The following is a 19,342-nucleotide window of genomic DNA, read 5'->3' as shown; positions in this document are numbered from 1 at the left end:
TCCTCCTCTATTCCTCATCTAAAATGTAACAGTTAGCGGGACAGAGCGAGCAAGGTATTAGTTTAGACAACCATTTCCCCTACTCCGCTATTCAAAATTTTCTTTTCAAACTTCACTATAGCATTCCTCCCTCTTGCCCAGTTTTATTTTGTGTCTTTTGCTCTCTCTCTCTCTCTCTCTCTCTCTCTCTCTCTCTCTCTGAAGATTTGAAAGGCTTTTCTTGACCCTTTACCCCCTCTTTCAGGGCTTGTGATATGTGACCTCCAAGGTTGGCAGTGAACTATCAACACTACCTGCCCCCCAAGGTGTTAGAGCAGATGTGGGTATAGGTGAGCAGCCTGGTCCAGCACCAGTGGGCCTACCCACCAGAGGTCAGCAAAGAGCTCAGAATAGCTAGGTCTGCTTGCATATGTGAGAACTGATGGAATTCTCTAGATCAAGTGTAGAAAACCTAAACAGAAAACAGCCTTACATTTGAAGGGGGTCCTTAGGTAGGGTGTCATCTTGTTTTGGGTCCTCTGATCTCTAGTTTGAACACTGTTGGAGCCATTCTGTGCTTTGGAGGGGGGACATAGGTTTTGCATTTCATGGGTCTCTTTCTCAGCCCCACTTTAAACACACAACCCTTTCCTTATCAGGGACCACACTCTCCTAAGACCCTTAATCTCTCTTGGGGACAGAAATGCCCACTTTCACTTCCCACAGGACTGAAAACCCACAGGCCACACTTGTCCTGGCTCCTTTTATTTTAGGAGTTATACTTATTGTTGAAATGACTTTATAAGAACACACACACACACACACACACACACACACACACACACACACACATAGTCCCCAGCCCTTCCCCTTATCCAGCTCTGATTTTCTTTTCTCTGGCTCTTTACCCAGATGTGTAGCTAGTAAGTATTTATTAACCATGGCTTGCAGGGGTTTTGGGCTTTTTTTTTTTTTTTGGTGTTTTTGTTGTTGTTTGTTTTGTTTTGTTTTAGCCCCCCTCCCCCCCCCCCCAATCACACATACAGAATCCAGGTCCCACATTCTGTCCTCTCTCCACTGACCCTTGACTTAATCCAGCCTTTCACTCAGGTAGGGAAGAGGAGAAAGGTTCTGGGCTCCTCTCCCCTCCTCTCTTCTCTTTCCCTCTTCTCTGAGCTGTTGAAGTCCCAGGGTCCTTGAGAACCACTTGTGAGCTAAGATCGAGCCTCGTGGCTGGTTCTTTATTGTTGGGGAGTGGGAGGGAAAGAAGGAGAGGGAAATGAGTGCAGAAATGAAATAAGAAAACCAATGTCTAGACAGGGGATAGAAGAAAGAAAATAGGAGAAACAGCTTTGCCAACAAGTTTAGTGCTAAACACCAGATGAAGCCCCTTCCCCGTAGAAACTTCTAGTCTTAGAGGAAATCAGGTTTGAGGTAATAATAGTTGACAGTGTGCTGGAGTTGAGCAGAGCAGGGGGCTAGCTGGGTTTAACTGAGGATGAGGAAGAGGAGAATGAGGATGAATAGCTCAGAAGAGTGGCCAGACTTTGAGACTCACTTGGGAAGGCAGCAACCAGAAGGCTGCTGGTGGGTCCAGGATGGAGCCACTGACCGCTGGCCTTCTCTTTCCCAACGGCCTTATTTATTTCTTCGAAGTTTCTTACCTGAATCCAAGTGAGGTTGTTTAATTTTGAAGTTTGAATTACCCCCTCCCACCACAACCTGGTTTTCCAAGTGTTTCCACATGCCTCACCCACTTAAGTGGTTTTGTTCAATTTTATTTTAAGCAATCTGGCACACCACGGCCCTTTTTTGTCAGAAACAGAGAAACAAAACAAAAAACAACCCACCCTATCTTCGTGAGTCCTTTTGATGCAATAATTATCCAGAACAAAGCCAGGGCAGTCCTAAGGTTAAAAGTGAGCACTTTGCACATTAAGTATACATTTGAGAAATCAAGGAAATCCTGAGAGTTTTGCAGGTTGGTGTCCTCGAGATCTGGGCTTGAGCCAGGTCTCATATAGGCATTGTTTTCTAACTTTTCCCCCCTTCCTTCCTCCCTTCCTTCCTTTCTTCCACCCCGCTTTGAAAAACAACATTTATTCTCCTGGGGTACCTGCAGGTGAGAGGAAGGTGATTCTATCCAGTGAGGAAGAGTAGGGGGAAGAGAAGGATGTGGGTCAAGTCAGAGGATGAGATTGATGACTCAGCTCAGGGGTCAGGGCGCAGGCTGGGGAGCCACCACAACCAGACACAAGTCAAGAGAGCACAGCTTCAGCTTCCTGGCCAAAGTGAGGAAAATATTCTGTCAGCTGCCTCTCTACGTCCTGTGCTTTATTCACTAGGTCAAGTTAAGAAAGAAAAAGAAAGAACTAGCCCAGTTGCTGGTGCTAGGACCCTACTCTTCCACATTTGGGTCTTCTGATCGAAGCCCAACCACAGAAAGGAAAGGAAGGGGCTCCCAGACCAACCCCGCTGATCCCCCCACCAGGAAATGTTTTTGATCCTCTCCAACAAGTGCCAAGAGTTAGAAATGTGTTGCTAATTGATTTGAACTGAATTTGTATTGCTTTGAGACTTAGCAAAATGGCTTAGGGTTGGGGGCAGGGGGTGCACAATTGCCGTTCTAACAGCCAAGAGAAGAAACTCATCACAAGAAGGCTCATACAATGCGCCTTCTGTGACATTTTGGAATCCCTGGAGTTGGGAGGTGGGTAGTGGTGTGTCACACTGGTTCTTTAGGAAGGAAAAAGAAAGATTGTTGGGAAGCATTGAATGGAAATTTAGCATAAAAATGACATGCCTGATTTAGGAAGAGTCACTCTAGCATGGTTCCAAATGAAAACAGTTGTCACAAGTTAATTTTTCACATTTTTGACCATTGGCAGAGCTCGGGTTGACTCATATGCAGATTATGTTCACCTTGGCAAAGCACATGGGAAAGTATCAGAATGCTCTATATACATGAGCCCATTTCCCACACTGATAAGTTGTCCCCCGATTTTTAATCAATGTGTGCGTCAAATGTTCTTGTTTCTTTTCTGCTTATCTAGTAGCCTTACTGCACGCAGTAGCTGCCCACCTGTCTACCACACCTCTCAAGGACGCGTCCTTCCAGGGTCGGTGAGTCTGCCTTGATTTGGGCAATTTCATTCATTCATTCAATCTACTCAGTAGATATATACTGAAAGCTTGGCATGTGCCCTTCCCTGTTGGGAAGTGAAAGGTCTAAGACATGGTTCCTCCCCTGAGGAAGTAGATGATGGTAGGTGACTTCTATGGAGAGGAGATACAACAGCTCCCAGATGAAAACCTCATCCAAAGATGGGTGTCAATGGCTCTAACCCAAGTCAGCAGACTAAATCAGGACTGACTTGACACGGTGCTGTTCTGATAACTAAGCTGCAGAAAACCAACCCAGAAGGATTTGCCTTTTGGGGTCAAAAACAAGCATGCGCATCTAGCACAACTAGTCATTTTGTATTGTCATGCCAACCCAAGGCCGAGGGCTTGTATGTGAGCAGTTGTGAGCAAAACTTCTGTAGTCACAGGGGAGATCTCAGGGTTAGTAACTGTCTGTCATAGAACCAGAAGAGGCCTTTTTGTCAGAGATGAGGGCCAGAGAGCAGCCATACTGAGTGGGTAGGCTTAGGTCCAGAAGGTCCTACGTCAGGTGTGGTTCCACCTCCGGCCAGCTCCCACTTGAAATGTCTGCTTGGTATGGACCAAAGTATACCATCTAGGGCTGAAATTCTCTCAGAAAGTAGGCTCAAAATTCATCCACTCGACCTGAAAATATTCTGCCTGTGCTAAGGACTGCTGTCTAGCTGGTAGGATGGGATGGTAACCTTGCTTTGCAGTCAGAGATCCTGATCTACTCTAGATTTTTCACACTGGCCACAACCCTGTGTCCTCCATCTTAGCTCTGAGCCACCATTTTGGATCCTGGCCTGCCTTCCATCTTAGCTCTGAGCTGCCATTTTAGATCCTGACCAGCCCTCCATCTTAGCTCTGACTCTCCATCTTCTATCCTGGTCTGCCTTCCATCTTAGCTCTGAGCCACCATTTTGGATCCTGGCCTGCCCTCCATCTTAGCTCTGAGCCACCATTTTAGATCCTGGTCTGCCCTCCATCTTAGCTCTGAACTGCCATTTTAGATCCTGGCCTGACCTCCATCTTAGAGGCTAGATGTCAGGCCTCTTTCTCCTGTTCCCTAAAACAGAAAGTCTGCAAGCAAATACTGTCATTAATTCTGTAGAATGAAAAAAAATCTAGAATTTATTTCCAGCTTTCCTTTCGCAAACACTTGTAAGTTACCTACATATTTCCCTCAGAGTAGTACATCTTAATCTGTCCATCTCTAGCATTCAGCCTGGGTAGGTTACATATACACTTATATGCATCTTTAAAACATATATGAACACATACACAGTTGGGTTTTGGGTTTTTTGTTGTTGTTGTTTTGTTTTGTTTTTTTGTGGATGACTGAACTGAAGGGATTCTTCAGCAAGTTTTCTCTAATAAACAAAATTCATTTTTATAGCATTCTAAACTTTGATTTCTCCATTAAACTATCCACCCCTCAAAGGGAAGTGAGACAGGAATGCCTGGATTTCTCATTCTGGGTGTTCCAGGCTGAGCTCTAGGTGAATTTGAGAGGTGGGGATTTGGCCCAGGCCTCCTGGCCTACAGGTGGCTGTGTTCTGTTCAGTTAATCCCCATTAGCTGCCAAAGGCTTATAAGGTTTCTCTTAAGGGACATTTACATTTTAATAAAGAGTTCTTTGAGGCCAAATGAAGAAAGAGTCACATTTTTTAATAATGAATTCCCTAGCAATAGGACAAGGACATCGTGAGGAACAAGGAGGGCAGCTTAGGCCATTGTCACCTGTTTTCCTCAGTCCCGTTCTTTCTGCTCAGCACTGTGACTGCCGAGCAACCCCCAGTACAACAAACTGGCTCCCTCTGCTGTGATCACAGGATGTACAGACCCCGTACCCCACCCCCCACTACACCTCTATGGCAGCAGCGCTGGTAGTCGAGTCATTTTGCTTTCTCTAAACAAGAAATGGAAGGTGCCAGGCGTGGAGAAAAGAACAAGAAAGTAGGAGACCAAGCCAATAAGCAAGCCACAAAACAGCCTTGCCACTGGCACGCCTCACAGACAGCCTTTTGGCTGTGTAGTCATAGCCAGAGGAGAACTGGTGCTCAGTGGCACAGGTTGACTGCACACCTTAGCCTGGAGTCACTCAGAGGTGCATTAACAAGCAGAGATTCAACTGAGGGAGGCCTGCATTGCCACTCTGACTTGCCAGTATACCCTCTAGAAACCTAGAAGCCTGCCAGTTAAGCTCCCCAGGGTAACTTAAAACAGGCCTTCCCAAGATTATGATATTTAGGAAAAGGAAATTAAGCTAATTTTGAAAGCTCCTAACATGTGTATTTCTTTAAAGTGTAAGTAGTTGAAAGCTAGGATGTGACTCCCACCCATAACATGTGTTTGAATATATGTCAGATTCTAGTAGCAGAGAGAGTGCAGCACTCCTCAGGGCCAAGGCTCTTTTGTTTTTAATGTTACCTATCTGCAGTGTGCCTTGCACTGAAGCTCTGAGGGTTAACATTGTCACAAGACGAGGAGTATTGCAGAAAGACCCTTCAGCCGCTCAGTGTCTACAGCACATAGGAACGACCCTCCCTGCAGCTGGGTGATGCTCGGCCAGCAACAAGGTGATTAATTATGCGTGTAAGTTACAGCTTTATTGCAAGCCTGCGGCAGGAAGGCCCCGGCAACAACAGTACACGCACACTCACGCTTTCCCTTCAAGCATTAAAGGCGTTTGAATTTTCTCTTCCGTGATCAAACTTGTCCACTTCCTTCTAACTAGCTTCCTCTTGCCCCTTAGCTAAGCCAACAGGGAGAATTGGAGTCTGAGTTTTGTTAATTTGTGGATCCTGACAATGACTGGTATGCAGAGCCAGTGATGGCCGCAGCCACCGTTCCCCACCCTGAGAGAAATGGCCTTGCAGGCACCTCGCTGCAGACACAGTCCAGCTCAAAACACAGATTTTTCTCTGCATTCTCCCACGGTTAGGATTTTGCTCAGAACTCTCTGCTTCCAGCTAAAATTTCCATCACCAAAGGGGCTGATTTCAGGCAGAGAAAGGACCACTTTAGCAAATGAGAGAAAGGGAGGCGTGAGGAGGTCCACACAGCAGCAGCGGGGGAAAAATCAGCCATGCCATTTCCCTGACAGCTCTTTAATTATGATGAAAGAACAAGATATTTTCAGTTTTTACAGAGAAGTCCTAGAGTAGGGGAAGAGAAAAGATCTGAAAGGGACAGGGGTTTCTGGGGTGCAGGGAAAAGGCAACTAGGAATCTCAGACCCTCCCTACAGTCCATGAGCATCCCTCGCCCAAGCCAATCTTCACCATACTGCCCTGTTCTACCAGGGCCCAAAAGATGAGCCAGCCACCTGCTAGCTGCTGGCTTCCCCTCTGTAGATCCAGATGAGATTTTAGCCCCCAGGCCAATCCTCCTGGCTGCCGCTCAGCTCCAGTGACTGGAAGGCTTTTCAAAGTGGTCTGTCACGCACCCCCTGTTGAAAATTGTGCTTTCTTTAAGGTCAGCGTCTAGGTCAGATGTGCCATTTCAGTGGACATGCAAGGACCTTAGCACTGGAGAGTCAGCAGGCTCAGAGACAGGAGTCACTGCAGGCAGAGGCCATGTTGTAGGGCTTGGGGAGGCAGGCAGTGATGGAGCTGGAGGCCTAGGTGCTGAGCCTATGGTCACGCCAAGCAGGAATCAGGAAGGTCCTCATTCTCTTTCCCACCTCTGGGTTTATTTCTAATCCTCCTGTGATCTCAAGCAAACACTTACTTGGCTTGCTTGAAGCTCCCAAAAGCACTCTAACATGTCGAGAAAAGAAATAAAAATGAATTCGAAATGGTTTCTTAGAGATAGAAAGAGCCTTGGTTTCTGAGAACGGGAAAGTAAGACCAAAAAAAATAAAATAAGATAAAATGCACATGTCCAAGGTTAGCCGTGTGATCCCTGGGGATGGAAACAGCAGGCACACCACACACACACACACACACACACACACACACACACTGACATGCAAGGTACATTGTTTTGCCCTACCTCTCTGCTTTAGGGCTTGGTTGTGACATGCAACATAAAATATAGGCTGCTTGTGAGGCAGAGAGCAAAAGACGGGTCTGAGACACTCATCTTGGCTGCCTTTGTAATCATTACACATACCACGTCTGCTAGAAGTGATGTTGCTCTGAGAGGGACCCCAGCCTTGAATCTAGCACTGGCCACTAGGTTTCATCTCCCACCCGACTCCAGGGTCTGTTCTTCCGGAACGATTTGTGATTTTTCTTTTTGCTCGTTCCCCTTATGCCCCTCACTCAGTTGAGACACTGTTACATACACTGGTGGTTTTGATGATTATTAGCCGGCAGCTGACAATGAACCGGCAAGGGCTGAGGGCTTTGTGGTAAGTGAATTACCAGCACTCACAAATAAAACCACTTTGTTTTCTGCACTCAGAGGATTAACAAGCAGAACGCCGCCACATCTGCGGCACCTTCTGGGAGGAGGGAGCCTTGGGATGGTAAGGGGCACTGCAGGATGCACACACAACCTGTCCCACTGAGAGCAACTGTGCTCTCCACAGCTGACCCAAGTCCGAGCAGGCAATTTGTTCTTGCCGTGCAGGGCGATTCTGCCTGCCACAGAGATGCAGGAACAGCAATCTCTCAGATTTTAGTGGATCCATGCTAGGGAAAAACACTTGAAAAATACAATAGAGAGACCCTATTTTGTTTTGTTTTCCCCTCTTTTCTATTGTAAAGCAATATTTGGGGAGCCAGGAGAAAGATAACGAGGACAGCATCCTAATCGCTCTGCCTGTGTAGATTTTTCGCTTCAGAATGATTGTTACTTGGAGGAGAAAAAAAAAATCCCAGATACCTGAGATATAGAAGTATACACAGCTTATGGGTCAGAAAAAAAATACCCTGTGTTACCACACTGGCATTTTTAGTGTCAGAATAGGCAAAGCATTAGAGAATTTTGTCCCTTTTTAATAATATCCAGGTCCTTTGGGGAAGGAAGCACGGAGGTTCTTTAGAAACACGGAGGTTCTAGAAGCCTAAGGATCTGAAACAGGTGGTTTCATTCCTTACGTCAGATTTAACATTGTCAGAGCTTAGATGGTCCTTCATTCACATTTTATAGATGCTGGGATAAAGGAGGGCTGCTGGCCATATTCTAGCTGCAGCATCACCAAACCCGCTGTGGACAGTGAAACCTTTAAACTGTCCTTTCTTTCATCTGTGTGGCTTTGCTCTAGTGAATTTTGAGTCATCTGGCACAACTTAAAAACCCAGGTTTTCCTTGCTAGAAATATGTAGCACCTCGCTGCCATCCATATAGCCTTCATTGTCTGCTCCTGTCCTGTTCTGGTGCCTTTCTGACTTGAGTTTTTTTGTCTTCTTGACACCAATACATCCTGTCAATCTGGCTGGAAGTTAGATTTTGAAAGCTCATCTGGATGCCTTGTTCAGATGCAATCAGTTGGCCTGAATATTTGTGCCCATCAGCCACCACCTGCCCCAATGTCACACACACCCCTCACCACCACCACCACTACCCCGACACACAAACAGCATGCTATAAGGACACTTAATTTTTAGGAAACAGATCTGACCACCAAAGCAGCCAAGGAAGGGAGCTTTACACATGAATCAGATGTGGAAGTCTCTTGCCTTCTCTGGGTAGCCATTTGAAGCCTGCTGCAGAGAGCACGTGAGCATGAGAGAGCAGTCTGCTCCCTACAGGCAGGTGGGCAGGGAGAGTGGATCCTCCAGGCTCCCAGCAGCAGCAGCAGCAGAGAGTCAAGGTCTGCCTAGTGACTGCAGCCATCTTAGATTTAGAGCAAGCAAAAGCCGTTCACCCTTGCTTTGTCTTAGGTAACAACCGGCTTGATCCAGTTCATGAAAAATAAAATAAAATAACAATGAGAAGGGTTTTTAATCACAAAAGAAAAGTCTCTATAATTTTAGTTTGGGACAAATGGATCCCTATCCCCTATTTTTTTTTTTTTAATCTCACAGTCCCCAAAACTGAGATGAGATTATCAATTCTCTCCTTGTCTCTCTTCTTCATGGACAGTTTAGCCATCCATGCTGTCACTCTCCTGTCCTGTATTATCTATGCAGTAAAAAGCCAAGCAGGTCCCTTTGTAGTGTAGTCTAGCTCTTTCTGCAAACACGTCAGCCAAAGAGGACAATGCCAGCATCAACGCAGATGCTGCTCCTACTACAGCTTCTTCATTTCACCTTTGGGGTAGAGGCCAGGCACAGGTGTGAGGAGACCCCGGTAGCTCAGCTTTGACCTTTATTTTTTTTTAACAGTCTCATCCCTCACAACATGTGCTTCTCAGCAGTTTTAAGTAAAAAAAACAAAAAACAAAAAACAAAACCAAAAAAACCAAAGAGCTCAAGAGTTGATGGCTTAGATTTTTAGTCACTCTGTTAATCAGAGACCTCAGGATTCCAATGAGGAGCCTTTGAAATCCATGTCTTGTTGCTGAAAACAAGCAAATGGTGCTGGAAGCTTTGACAGAAGTGGCAGGTACTGGGACAAAGGCTGAGCAATGCCCTCTGTACCTCTCAATTAATCTAGAGGGCATGGAATGTCTATAAAGCTGAGGGGTGATATTTAATAAATTTAAGAACAGACAAAGCAGTTGAAATCTGAAGGTACAGTTGTAAGTTAATCGTATCATGCTCGCTAAGGCTCACGCTCAGCTCCATTTTTTGTTTTTACTTTTAATCCACCTCAGTGACAGAAATGTAATTGTAAAAGTCATTTAAGAAACGACATCATTTTTCCAAGGTGACAATGAACTTTAAATGACTATGTTCCAGGGACTTCCTACATGCTTGGGTTAAATAGCTCTAGTTAGGGGGTTCAGGTAAATGTTTAGATGTTGGTGTGCCCTTACATTGTCAGAAGTCTGCAGGTGTCTGCTTAAGTAGGAGACTGCATATCCCTTGAGCTCAGCTGAGTTTCCAATCAATCTTGCTATATGGCCCAACCCTTACCAAAGACAGTCCAGGGCCTTCACTCTGAGCAAAAAGGCCCCCAAAGCAGGACCTCTACTGGGCCTGTCTTGACCCATCAAATATATGCCATCTTCTTGCACTTGGCTGAGGCTGCTCTGTAACATCTCAGGGTCACCCTCTCAGCAGCAGCTGCCATCACACCGGGACTCCAGGGCTTGCTCTAATGTGTCACCCACCCCGCTCTTCTGTTGTTAAAGCCTTCAGGTGACTGCTTGTGTCTCACCCCAAGGTATCGGCCTCTTCTAGGGGTAAAGGGCTACTTTCCCAGGCTTCTTTAGTGCTTAGCATCAGGTCACTACAGCCTAGTTAACAGTAGGCCTAATTAGTATGCCGTAGTCCACCACCGGATGCCGAGCTTTGTGCCACCCCCTTTAATAATATCAGTTCCAGTGATGTGCTTCCTAGAATCCTGAACTTGCCTCAGTCAGGGAAACCCCCTCGGCTGGGCACCAGGGAAGCCACTCGTAACTACCTTCCTCAACGGGGCGGGGCCATCTTTGCTTTCTGATTCTGTGACTAGGGAACCCCAGCCCTACTCTCCCTCAAGGCTGACACTTTTGCTGAGATGTTGAAGACTGAGAACACATGGCCAGTGGTGCCTGTAGCTAGAGGCGCTTTCCTGGCTGGATGTAATGTTGGCTTCAGTTAACTTGGGGGGGGGGGCAAGGGGAGGGAATTTGAGTTAGGCCTTGCAATTTCAGCCAGTCCGGGCACGAGATGGCTACACCTGTCACTGAAGCCAGTGTCCAAGCTACAGGTCCCAGCTGTAGCATTCTTTCAGCATTAGCTAGCAATTTACTGATCCTAAGGAAAATAAGTCATTCCATGTTGTAGTACTTGCTGATTAACCCTTAGGAGACTTCTTGGGATCCTTTATTTGTTCGGCCCCTTGGGACAATATTTCCTGATTAATTCCATCTTCTATAGGCTTTTTTTCCCCCTAGATTGAGCCTCACTCTGTGGTTTAGGCTGACCTTTCACTTATGGCAATCCTCCTGCCTCCTATGGCAGATTCCAGAGTGCTGGGATTTCAGGCGTAAGCCCCTACATCTATCTTGAAAGGCCATTTCTTACACAGTGGAGAATCGGGGGCTACAAGAGCCCCAGTCTCTCACTCCTTTGTAGCTGCAGGTGTAGGCTTCCAGAAGAAGTTAATATTTTTCTTCTCTTTTGGCTTGTACTTTCACTTGCACAGCATAGACGCTTCCTTCAACAGTTGGGGCTTCCGTTTCTTTCTTTCCACGGGACTAAAACCAGCCTGTCACCTCAGCAAACTTTAATTTACTTATCATTTTATGTAAATGTTCTCCAAGCAACACACATTTTTAATATACCCCCAGTATGTTAGCCAGTCTTTCAACCCGGGTCTTAGTGAATACATTGGCTTCAACAGCTGACACAAGCTTCAGAAGCCACCTAAAGTCTGAAAGAAATTGACTGTGTTTACAACTTACCAGTCTGCTTCGTATTTAGGGTAAAGATCAGCGGCCTTCTTTCAATTTGAGGGTATAATTAGCACAAAAGGAGTTGCAGTCTGGGACTGTAGTAGAGACTAAAGCAGCAGGATACAGACAGGGATGTTCAAGAAAGTGAGTAGAGGCAACTTTCCCAGGCTTGGGTGGCGTGCAGAGACCCTGGGGTGTAGCTGTGGGCGCAGCTGAGGCCTGTAGCTCATAAAACATGTCCTTTTATCCAGTCCCCAGGCTGGCTACAAATGCTTGGTACCTTTTGGCAGCATTATTTCCTTCAGTTTGGCACTTCCAGAGCTTGGCAGAGACCTCCAAAAGCCACCTGGGCTCTGCTGGAACTGAGAGAGTGCCACCACTGCCCCTCCAGCAAACACAGAGTCATAAGGCCACGAAGGGGCAGACAGGGCTTCTAAACAGGCCCATCCGAGCAGCCTTCCTCACTGGAGGGACTGTGCATTTTATGCCCTGGGGGAAATAGGTCGAGCTAAATAATGATTATACATTTTCCAATTTCAACGCGTGTATGAGCAAACACCAAGAGAAGAAAAGGTGCGTACACCTGTAGGTGAATTAAACGTGTGAGTAGTTCTGTCAGGTTGATAGCATAATTTGGGGTTTCCTAACAGCAAAGAGAAAGCTGTGGGAAGTGAAGGACCATGGCTCCTAGCAGAAGCTCAGTTGCCCCACAGTAGAACCAGTCAAATCGTCATACTATTTGAAAATACATGTTGTCAGTAAAAACCAAAGACACAAATGTATGCCCACAAAGTCCCGTTCTGATACAAAATATTTGTTGCCTACGCAGGTTGTTAACTGACCTTGTTCTTATGCTAGCACTAATTTTGAAAAAAAAAAAAATTCAATGCAAGGGATGTGGTGATGGTTCTTCAGAATCAGGAAACAATTAAAATGTAAAAATTTCGGGGAGGATATTTTTTGTGTCTATTTCTGAGACAGGCCTCCATGAGGCCCAGACTGGCCTCAAACTCGAAGACCTCCTCTTGCCTCAGTTTTCTGAGTTCTGGGATTGTAGTCATGAGCTGCCACTTAACAAATTTATCTTAGCTGAAGAAATTGCATTGTAGCTGAGAGTTTCAACACTCTCCTCTCCATCTCAGGGCCACAGCCCCAGCTGCAAACGAGTGGAGTTTTTGTTTTCTCACTCTGTAGGGTCAGGCTCACCATTGTAAAGTAACCTTGTCAACTGGGATGAGGTCAGTTGGAAACTAGTCTGTGGCTAATTAGTCTCCTGCATCACTTCCCACCCCCAGTGAGTTTCCATCTTCAAGGCCAAGTTAAAGTTCTCTCAAGGAAGTGGAGGATGCTGTACTTTGGGAAAATTAGCTTTCCTGCTTTAGTTGGGAGGCTTCTTCGATATTCCTTCATTCAGTCCCACTCTCTGCTAGGCTGGCTCTGGTGTATCCTGACAGTGCTGGCGTGCCTTGGGTAAATTGGGGCCAACTCTCTCTTCCTTCTGCTCTTTGCTATTAGTCCCATGGTTCACGTGTATGCTGCTGAAATCTTTCTTACAGATTATTTTCTCCCTTTTCTCTGGCCATCTAAATTGTTCAGCCATGGAGAATCAATGCAATGTTTAGAGCTAAGTTAAGGGAAGAGTGCTCCCATAATCCCTTCTGGCCTCCTATTTTACAGACCATAGGGAGGTAGTGAGGAGGAGCTGATGGCCTTGGGAACTAGGCTTCTGTAGTGGAGACCATGAAGTCTCTCTTACAGGTGGCTCTTGCCTATCTGGGTCACAGATAGTCAACGAAGGCTATAAAAAAAGTCTCAATTGTCCTCTTATTATAAGCTGTCCCTCATACTGTCATCTCAAACTGCGAGCTCAAGAAATTGGGTCCCAACACAATGGCCGGTGCCCCGCTTCATGTGGTTTGAATGGGATTCAGATTCTATTCTAAGTTGAGGATACATTATTTGAGGACTAGCTGATGCACATTCAATAGGGACATTTCAAAGGCTCATGCAGTTAGTTCATTCTTCAGCAGTTGACTTAGAACTCATGAAATGACACTTAAATGCCATGTTTAATACAGCATGCAAGTTTGGAGTGACTTGGTAGTTGAAATACTAAACAGTGAATATGACAAGAAAAAAGAAAGCCATGGATGTTTAAACACTTCCGAGGCGTAAGGGTTGGAGCCTTTGGATGGAGATTATCCTGAACGAGGGGTGCTTCTTAGAATACCTGCTTTCATCTCCAGTGTGGCTGGAGCTGCAAGTAACGGTTGTCTGCCCCCACAGTTCCAGTCATCTGGCTAATTAAAGTGCAGAATGTGCTTTGAAGACAGAATGCATCACTAAGTACTATTATTAAAGCCTTACAGCTAAGGTTTCTGTTTCAGTGGAAGTGTATTTATTGTTTCCTGGGCTATTAAAATAATATCATAATTGTGTTTTCTCTGGGCTCTTGGAAAGTAGCTTACAGTGACCCCCAACTAATGAAAGGCCCAGGAGAACTAATAAAAGGGCCCAGCACTCAGTTACATTAATAGGTAATACTGTTCTGAGGACTCTAACTTAGAGCGATGCTTCTGAAAGCAGATGAGGCATCCTTAATCAGAAAGCAAGCTACAGAAGGGCAAAGGGATGCAAAGACCCATCTGTAAATACAAAAACTTGCAAGGCTGTAAAACCCAAGCCTCAAGTTCATCCCTTATGAAGGGGAAGAAAGAAAAGACTATTGGAAAGAAACATTGATAAGGCATGTTATGAGGCGTGTGGTCAGCTGTGTGTCAGGTGACCCAGTGATTCAGGTTAGGAACGTGTTGTTACCTCAACTTTCTGTCTTTGGCATGAGCCAGGGTCCCCTCTCTGCCAGCATATTTTATGGTCTCACTCTGGAGCTTTAAGGGTTCTATCATGTCCATGTGTCCTTGAACCTAATGAGGACTAGAGCACCTTCTGGTGCCGAGTCTTTCAGGAACTAGGTTAATCCATTTGATTTACTTTCAAAGTATAGGCTTAAGTGCCGGAAATTGCAGTGCAATCTATTGAAATCAGTTGGTAACTCACAAGTTCTACATTGTGAGACCCAACTCTGGAAGACTTTTGAAAACAAAACATAGCTGTAGCTTTGACTGCTTGGGGAGGTCAGTGCTAGGCCAAAATTACAGATGGTGTCAGCTCACCACGCCAACTTAATAGAATCTCTTCGTTCACTTTGTGTCAAGTGAAAACAGAAAACCGAACAGACCACAAGCCAGCTTGTGTTTCAGATTCTTTAGTGTCCTTTCCTTACCTGTAAACCCTTGGAGCCTACCTGCTGCCATTTATTGACAAAGTAAAGGCTTTATTCACAGATTCCCTGGTTAGTCATAATAACATATAGGCAAAACTTAACATCTAAAAAAAAAAAAAGTGTGTCTTTTTTTTTCTTTTGCAAGAATGGCTAAGTTAGTAGTTGAATAGAGAAAACCCTGCTCTTGTGTTACACGTTTCTAGGACAATGGTCGCAATTGTGCCTTCCCTACAACATGTGCCATCAGACAGGTCACTCTTTTTAAAGATTGGGCGTGATATTTATCTAACAGGAGAAGGCCCAAAGACTCTTCGTTATACCTACTGTATGATTATGTCATTTTGTAGAAGCATGGAGGTTGTGTGGATTACTATTTACCTCTTACCTTTCAAATACAATGTATCTGTGCTTCAGCACACGGGGAGCAGGAAGGAAGAGACTTTTGAACAACTGGAGCGGAACAGAAGTTTCTGGCCAGGTCTTCTCTCTTCTAAGTCTTTCATTTCACAAATGACAGATGAATCAAATTCAAGCAAGAAGTTTTTGGTTGACTGTGTAAAGAAGTAAAAGTTAGCCCCTCTCTTCAGGTTCCCCCCCCAAGGTAGGTTGAGGGTTGAGAATGCAGTTTCACTCAAGCACAGCCAGACAGCAGTTTTCATCCACTCCGGTAAAAAAAAAAAAAAAGCATTAGCCTAGGGCCTAGTTACTTTAAGGGTTTTTATTTTTTATTTTTATTTTTTTAAGTGTATGTTGTGTTGAAGAAAGACCATTATCAGCCATAGATAAGAAGTAACTTTTGAGGAGACAAAGTCTGAGATGAGGCACCAGGCATCACAGGAAGGCCCCTTTTTTAGGTTTAGTTTCCTGCTCTTAATTCCAAGAGGTCCTTGGTTGCTTTCTGTTGTTCTTTCACATCCGTTAAAGAAAAGAAAAGAAAGAAGAAATGTATAGTGGAGGTAGAGGTGTACCAAGAAAAAGAGCGTATTGTAGCTTTATGCGACACGCCCTTTCTGACTTTGAGTTGGGCGAACTTGCAGGAAGGAGGGCGCGCAAACTGTTGACTGGTCAGCAGTGTCTTCCTATTTTCAAAGACAGAGCTGCCCACATACTTTATTCGAAGAAGCCACTCACTCTTTCCCCTTGAAGCCCCTGCTGTGTGTTTGTATTCAGACGTAGTTTCTGTTTCCTTCTACCCAGCATCCCAAGTTTTGCGAACTGTATTCAAAAGTGAAAGGAAGGCAGTCTTGGAAGAGAGAGTTTGTGATTACTCGGCAGCTCTGGGTTTTACCGTCCCCCTTGTCCCATTCAGGGAAGATGCCATGTCTTAGTCTGACCCTTAGCTCAGTACACTCACCTGGGCACAAGGTGGCTGTGGCCAGTTATTGAATGAATGAATGAATGAATGAATGAATTAGTTGTATCCGAGTAGACCCCGATGGCAGACCCAAATCCGCCCGAGGAAGGTGGTTCAAAACTTATGTCGCTGCCCTTCCCTTAGCCCGGTGCTCTCTACCATGTCCTAGCGTGGGGGCCAGGGAGTGAGGCAGGATACGTGTGAGTTTTGAAACAATTCTCCAAAAAGTTCATGTTCGGTAAAGTACTTTTCCCCTTTTATTCTAGAAGACCGCATGGCGCCCGAGCCAGGCTACTGCCTCTCCCACCTAGGAGGACTCCGTGTGCACCAGTGTCATCCATGGCTCTTCTCCTCGGTTCTCGCTTCGCCTGTACATTGCCGCTTGCTTCTTCTAGCCTTGCTCGTCGTGCATGTACATAATACTGCTTTTGAGGAGATCCGAACCCCCGTATGGGGTCTCGCGATTAATTAGCTCGCGGCTACCCACCTCTATGGGCACGCGCCACAGGGTGGGAGGGGTGGGCCGCCGTTCCCGCGTGCGCTATCTGGGAAGCTGAGGTAAGAAGGCGCATAGCATGGGTAAGCGTCGTCGTTGTCGCATACTTTCCACGCTGCCCAGGGCTACACCACTACACGGAAAATTGGGAGGCAGGTTTTGGAGGCGGGGTCTGGTGCCCACCGTCTTGGGCTCGTCCGTACCCCCCACCAGATCGCTCCCTGCGCCCCCTACCCACACCATGAGTACCAGCATATAGGCCCTCACCCCCCCGCCTGCGGCGCAGCCCATTTGGGCTCGTCCTCGGTGGTCTGATTTTTTGCGCTTCCCCTTCGCTTTATAGGGGCCATTGCTTTGGGTCGGTCCTCTGAAGAGGCTGGGGCGTCATCAGGCGGGTTAGAAAAACCCGCTCCACGGCGGGGACACTCAGTCTCGTCGGCACCGCGGAGCGGGCTGCGTCAGGTGGCTGGCACCAGCGGCGCTCGCTAGCTCCCTGCTCTCGGGCTTGGGGCTGCGGCACCGGCTGGAGCTAACCCTTGTCCCGGCTCGGGGCGGCGGTGGGCAGACAGGCAGGCACTGCCTTGCGTGTGAGTGCACCTCACTCACATGTAAGTCTGGGAGCGCGGGGGCTTGCTGCCCAAGTGCGAGGTGCCCATCGCGGGCAAGAGCCGGGACAGGGTAGGGGCGCCTGGCGCCGCTGCCCTGCCTCGCACCTCCCGGGCACCCTCCAATTCTCTCTTTTCTCTTTTCTCTTCTTCATTGGCGTCCCCAAGAGCTAACCCAAGGAGCGCCTAAGGGTAATAGCAAACTCTTGTCATCTGCATCTTTACACTTTTTCTTGTGTTATTTTCTGTTTTTTTTTCTTGTTGAATGTTGGGCATTTCTTGGTGCTTTTTGGTTTCTTGCTGTTGTTGGTGCTATTTTGTTTGTTCTCGTCCTCCCCTTTTTTTTTGGTTTGCTCATCCTTTTTGACGCTAACTCTTAGGCAGCCAACCCAGCAGCCCCCAACGAAGCCCGAGAAAGCTCCACTCGGTGGCCCCAGAACATCACAGAGGAGACCGCAAGCCCCCCGACACGGGGCGCACAGGAGCCGGGAAGCCCGAGGCCGGGGGCAAGCAGACCGCCCGGGCCAGGCGCGAGCCAAGCTCCCCGAGGTGGCCGGGTCACCATGCTGAAGATGGCCATGAAGCTCAAAGCCCGAGCGGCCGAGAGCGAGAGGAAGACAGCCGTGGCTGCCGCCGAAGTGGCTGCCGAAGCTGCCGTGGCGGCTGCGGCGTTGGCCGAGCCGCTCGCTTCGCAGAAGAAAGGGGACCCCGTGAAGCCCGTGAAGCCCGTGAAGCCCGTCAAGACCCCCGCGAACGCCGTGCGCGATGTGCCGCCAGAAAAGTTGCTGACCGCCAAAGAGCGCAAGAAGATAGAGAAGAAGTTGCTGGAGCAGAGGAAAAAAGAGGAGAAGAAGAGGGAGAAAGAGAGGAAGAAGTTGGAGAAGATGATGAAGAAGAAGAAGAATGTGCCAGAATTCCGAGCAGAGGCCCGAGGCCCCGAGGTCGCCGCCGCCGCTGCCGCCGCCGCCGCCACGGCCACCGAAGAAGACGAGGGCGCCACGGAGGGCGCCGCCGGGCTCGGCGAGGGCGCCGCCGGAGGGGGCACGAGTAGAGCCTGGCCCGAGTGGGACACTGATTCAGGTGATGAAGACGACGCCTACTATGCGCCTCCTCGTGTTGGGGGCGTCGTGTGGCGGCCTGGGCCTGCCAAAGCTGGAGCGCTTAGCGCGCACATGCCCCTCGTGGTGTTCCTGGTGTTCTCCGTGCGCAGCCCCTCGTGGGTGCTCAACTTCCTGCTGCAGCGGCGCACAGAGCAGGGCCGCGGCTGCGGCTTCGTGTTTGGGGCGACCTGCTGCTTCCGAGTGTTCCTGGGCTGCGCCTTCTTCTCCTTCCTGAGTGGCCGTGGCAAGCGCAGAGGCCGTGGGCGCTCCCAGGCCAGGGGCACCGGGCGCCGGGGGCGCGACGAGCGGCTCATCTAGTCAGACCCCCCTACCCCTCCATCATCACCATCTACATCGACCACCACCACCACCACCACCACCACCTTCCACCTCCACCACCATTGCTGTGTAGTGTGGATCTTTATTAGTGCTTGTGTGTGGACACATTTTCCTTTTCGGTTGCTCTGTCCTTTGCTTCCTGCTCTCCTTGCTTTTTCTCCACAGTCCCTGCTCTCTGGCTCTCTCAGTGTCTCTCTCTCTCTCCTTTTCGAAATTTTCCTAAGTCCGGGCCCGCGCTCCCTCCCTTTCCGCCCACCCCGGCCCCTTGGCGGCGCCCGCCCGCCTTGCTGCAGGAGGAGGGGGATCGGGGGCCGCCCGGCCCGGGGGTGGAGCGCTGGCATCGTGCGAGGGGTCGTCACCACCGCGGGGCCGCCCCCTCTCCCCCCGCCGTGCGGCCAGGCCCCGGCCCCAAGCCGCGGGTGGGGCGAGGAGGCGACCCCACCGTGTATCCCGGCCCGGGCTAGACGTGGGTGCAGGGACCCCTGCCCGGCCTCCGGGCACCGCCTCCCTGCGCCCGCGCCCGCCCTCCCAGCCGCGGCCCTCCTCCTCCTCCTCCTCTTTCCACCCCCCTCGCCGCCTTCGCCTCCGCCTCCCCCCGCTCCC

General features: G+C 48.2%; 3 protein-coding genes across 4 annotated transcripts in view; all 3 read left to right on the top strand.

The window, feature by feature from the left end:
* GNAS (GNAS complex locus) overlaps positions 1-19,342 on the top strand; it is a 62,153-nt gene that overhangs the window by 25,850 nt on the left and 16,961 nt on the right. The window lies entirely within an intron of this gene.
* The window catches only part of LOC311594752 (neuroendocrine secretory protein 55-like), a 58,114-nt gene that overhangs the window by 26,904 nt on the left and 11,868 nt on the right, over positions 1-19,342 (top strand). The window lies entirely within an intron of this gene.
* LOC311594751 (uncharacterized protein) lies at positions 17,092-19,182 on the top strand. Its single transcript, XM_084776740.1, has 3 exons — positions 17,092-17,303; positions 17,469-17,492; positions 17,681-19,182. The coding sequence occupies exon 3, from the start codon at positions 17,864-17,866 to the stop codon at positions 18,716-18,718; it is 855 nt and encodes a 284-aa protein (XP_084632866.1). The 5' UTR covers positions 17,092-17,303; positions 17,469-17,492; positions 17,681-17,863; the 3' UTR covers positions 18,719-19,182.

Source organism: Acomys minous (genome assembly GCF_964271855.1).
Source record: "Acomys minous genome assembly, chromosome: 3".
Classification (NCBI taxonomy): domain Eukaryota; kingdom Metazoa; phylum Chordata; class Mammalia; order Rodentia; family Muridae; genus Acomys; species Acomys minous.
Note: the sequence above shows the minus strand (reverse complement) of the source record. Positions and strands in the feature narration are given on the sequence as shown.